This window comes from Anopheles darlingi, chromosome 3, assembly GCF_943734745.1.
Source record: "Anopheles darlingi chromosome 3, idAnoDarlMG_H_01, whole genome shotgun sequence".
Classification (NCBI taxonomy): domain Eukaryota; kingdom Metazoa; phylum Arthropoda; class Insecta; order Diptera; family Culicidae; genus Anopheles; species Anopheles darlingi.
The window spans coordinates 69510968-69513467 of NC_064875.1; the positions used below are offsets into that span (position 1 = coordinate 69510968).

General features: G+C 50.1%; 1 protein-coding gene across 2 annotated transcripts in view; it reads right to left on the reverse strand.

Annotated features, from left to right (window-relative positions):
• LOC125958173 (troponin C, isoallergen Bla g 6.0101-like) overlaps positions 1-2500 on the reverse strand; it is a 7936-nt gene that overhangs the window by 3106 nt on the left and 2330 nt on the right. For both annotated transcript variants that reach the window (XM_049691336.1, XM_049691337.1), the window contains exon 2: positions 2385-2412. In XM_049691336.1, coding sequence (XP_049547293.1) covers positions 2385-2412 — 28 coding nt within the window. The remainder of the gene's footprint in view (positions 1-2384; positions 2413-2500) is intronic.

A 2500-nucleotide genomic window follows, 5' to 3' on the forward strand; every position in this document is an offset into this window, starting at 1 on the left:
CGCCCCACAAAATCGTCGATCTAATTAGTGAGTTTGAGCTCGAACTATAAATAAAGCGCCAGGCGACCGTGCGTCAAGTGCGCCAAGTGCGCGACCGGTTCGCGAGCGATCTTCACGAGTGAAGCACACAGGCCGGGCGAGGAGTGTTTGCTCGCTCGTTTGCCAATTTTATGACCACCGGTGCCTGCCTCGTGTGCTCCAGATTCGATCGGATCGCATCGCAGAACGCGCAGAAAAGTAAATAAAATCGAGATCATAATCGAGTGCAGGCACTCGGCCGTGGACACAAGCGCACTAATCGCAACCCCGCAGCAGCCTAATCCAAGTCGACATAGGCACCGTTACAGCGTTCCGTTTGCCCGGAGCAGTCGGTGTGGTTGCAGCCAAATTAATTTCTTTTTAAATGCACGCACGTCTGGTATCGTAAAGTCTGCGAAATTGGCCATCGGCCATCGGCCAACCTGCCAGTGTCAGTCACTGACGGGGCATTAGATGTGACCGATAAGTCCAAGGCGCAAAGGGAATCAAAGGTTTAATGGTTTCTGCTTGTCTTGTCTTGACGGCGCACGAATGCCAACCTTCCACTTGTTGTTCTCCTTAGCTGGAATGGATGAAATCATAGCGAGCCCCTGCAACCTGGTCTGGCCGTAAATCGGTCGTAAAACTTTAGAACACAGTCAGCACCACCAAACGGAGGTGCCGGACCATGATGTCTACTCCCATTTTCTAACCAGATCACCAGACGTCTGTCGTCTGAGGGACCGTCGTTGGCCTTGGCCGGGGACTAGCCTAGCGACGCAGCGAAGAAGGTGTTACAAGCTTGTAATAAACGTCCTAAACAAGTGTCATTAAATGAAACCTCCGCAACCAACACCTAACGCACTAGCGCTCGACCGCTACCTTACTTACGGTTAAGCCGTTTGTTGGACAAATTATTCGTATGATTTTATTTGCAAAAATGGCTCCGGCTGTCGTGTGGTTTTGAGCAAGATTAACGAGATGCTTCAGGCCATCGGACACAGGTTAACCCACAATTAAAAAGTGGAAACACTATCCAGCATACGACCGCTGCTGTCACCACTCTCGCTCGCCAACGACGTTGTCCGGCAGCGAGCAAATGGATAAAAAGGAAATCAATCTCCTTACCATCCTTCAAACGCGGTGGCTAATGGGTGCTAACTGTTACTGTTTTACGATGCTCTCCGGGGACACTAGTAAAATGTAAATTCAACTGAAGCATGTATGCGTCCACCCCCTGCGCTCGCTCGATTTCGACACTACATTGTTGCAGCTGCCATCGCCCGACGACTGACGTCATCCCGCGCTTGGAGCGATGCCCAAGAAAGCGATTTATCAAATCGACTTCTTTCGGGCTTGGAGTTCGAAAGTGAAAGCCAATGTGACAGTGTTCGAAGGGAGGAGGGGGTTTTCTTTGATTGACAAAATTGGCTCAAACTGCTGCTGCTGTTGCTACTGTTGCGTACGGTTGTTGCTGGTTATTGTTCAAGGATTTGGTGGCCTCAAAACCGGTCCCGACGGTGCGTTAGAAGCACTTTGGATGAGATAAGCTTATTTTGGATTACATCCGCGGGGCACCAGCAACAGCCGGGTGTTGTGGGTGCGACACAGCATTGGTTTCCAACGCTCCAGCCCCTAGCTGTCTTCATTTGCTTCACTAGCGGGCTGTGAGCAGCAACCAGCCGGCAGTAAACCAGCCGTGGTGATCCTAGGTCATGTCGGCGGCGGCAGTTCAAAAATGTGGCCGCCGGCGACCAGCATGGTGGCCGATTGCTTTGCAGAAGGTTGTTTGCCGAGTGAAAGGATCGCCGTGCCTTCTACCCTACATCGATTTGCACCTGTTGACACACGTCATCAGGGCAAATGGCCGAACTTATATAATATCGCACGCCATTCGGATGAAGTTGTAGCGTTCCGTTTTTTGGGGGAAAGGTGACCACCACTGGATGAATGCCAATGAAAGGATCTCTTCCTCCGATTTTGCAAAAGCCGACTAAAACAATCGGACACGCATCGAGACAAGCGTGTTCCTGTCCTGGTGTCATTAAGCTGATCATCGCCGAAATACATTCCGAACCACTGAGCCGATCGATCGCTATCACATCGTGGACAGCGAAAGTTGTTCGCCGAATGTTTGGCTTCCCACCGGGTGGAGAAGGAGCTTTCAATTGCGTGAGCATAATTAATGATCCTCAGTTCCAGAGCTGCGGTTGTCTTTGGGAATCAAAGCAACCGGTGTTTGCTCAACGAGTGCTTTGATTGCTGAGATGACAAATTGACGATGGAGTTTATGTCGCGACGACAATGTGTGTTTTCCCCCAAATTTTCCACCGCATAAATTAGATAACGAATGAATTGCTACTTACGCTCCAACTGGGCTTTGTCCAGATCATCCTGTTTTCGTGCGAAACACGTACGCGACCCGGAAAAGATAGTAAAGAAGAAAGGCAGAATGCGTTAGATAAATTGATTACATTACCCA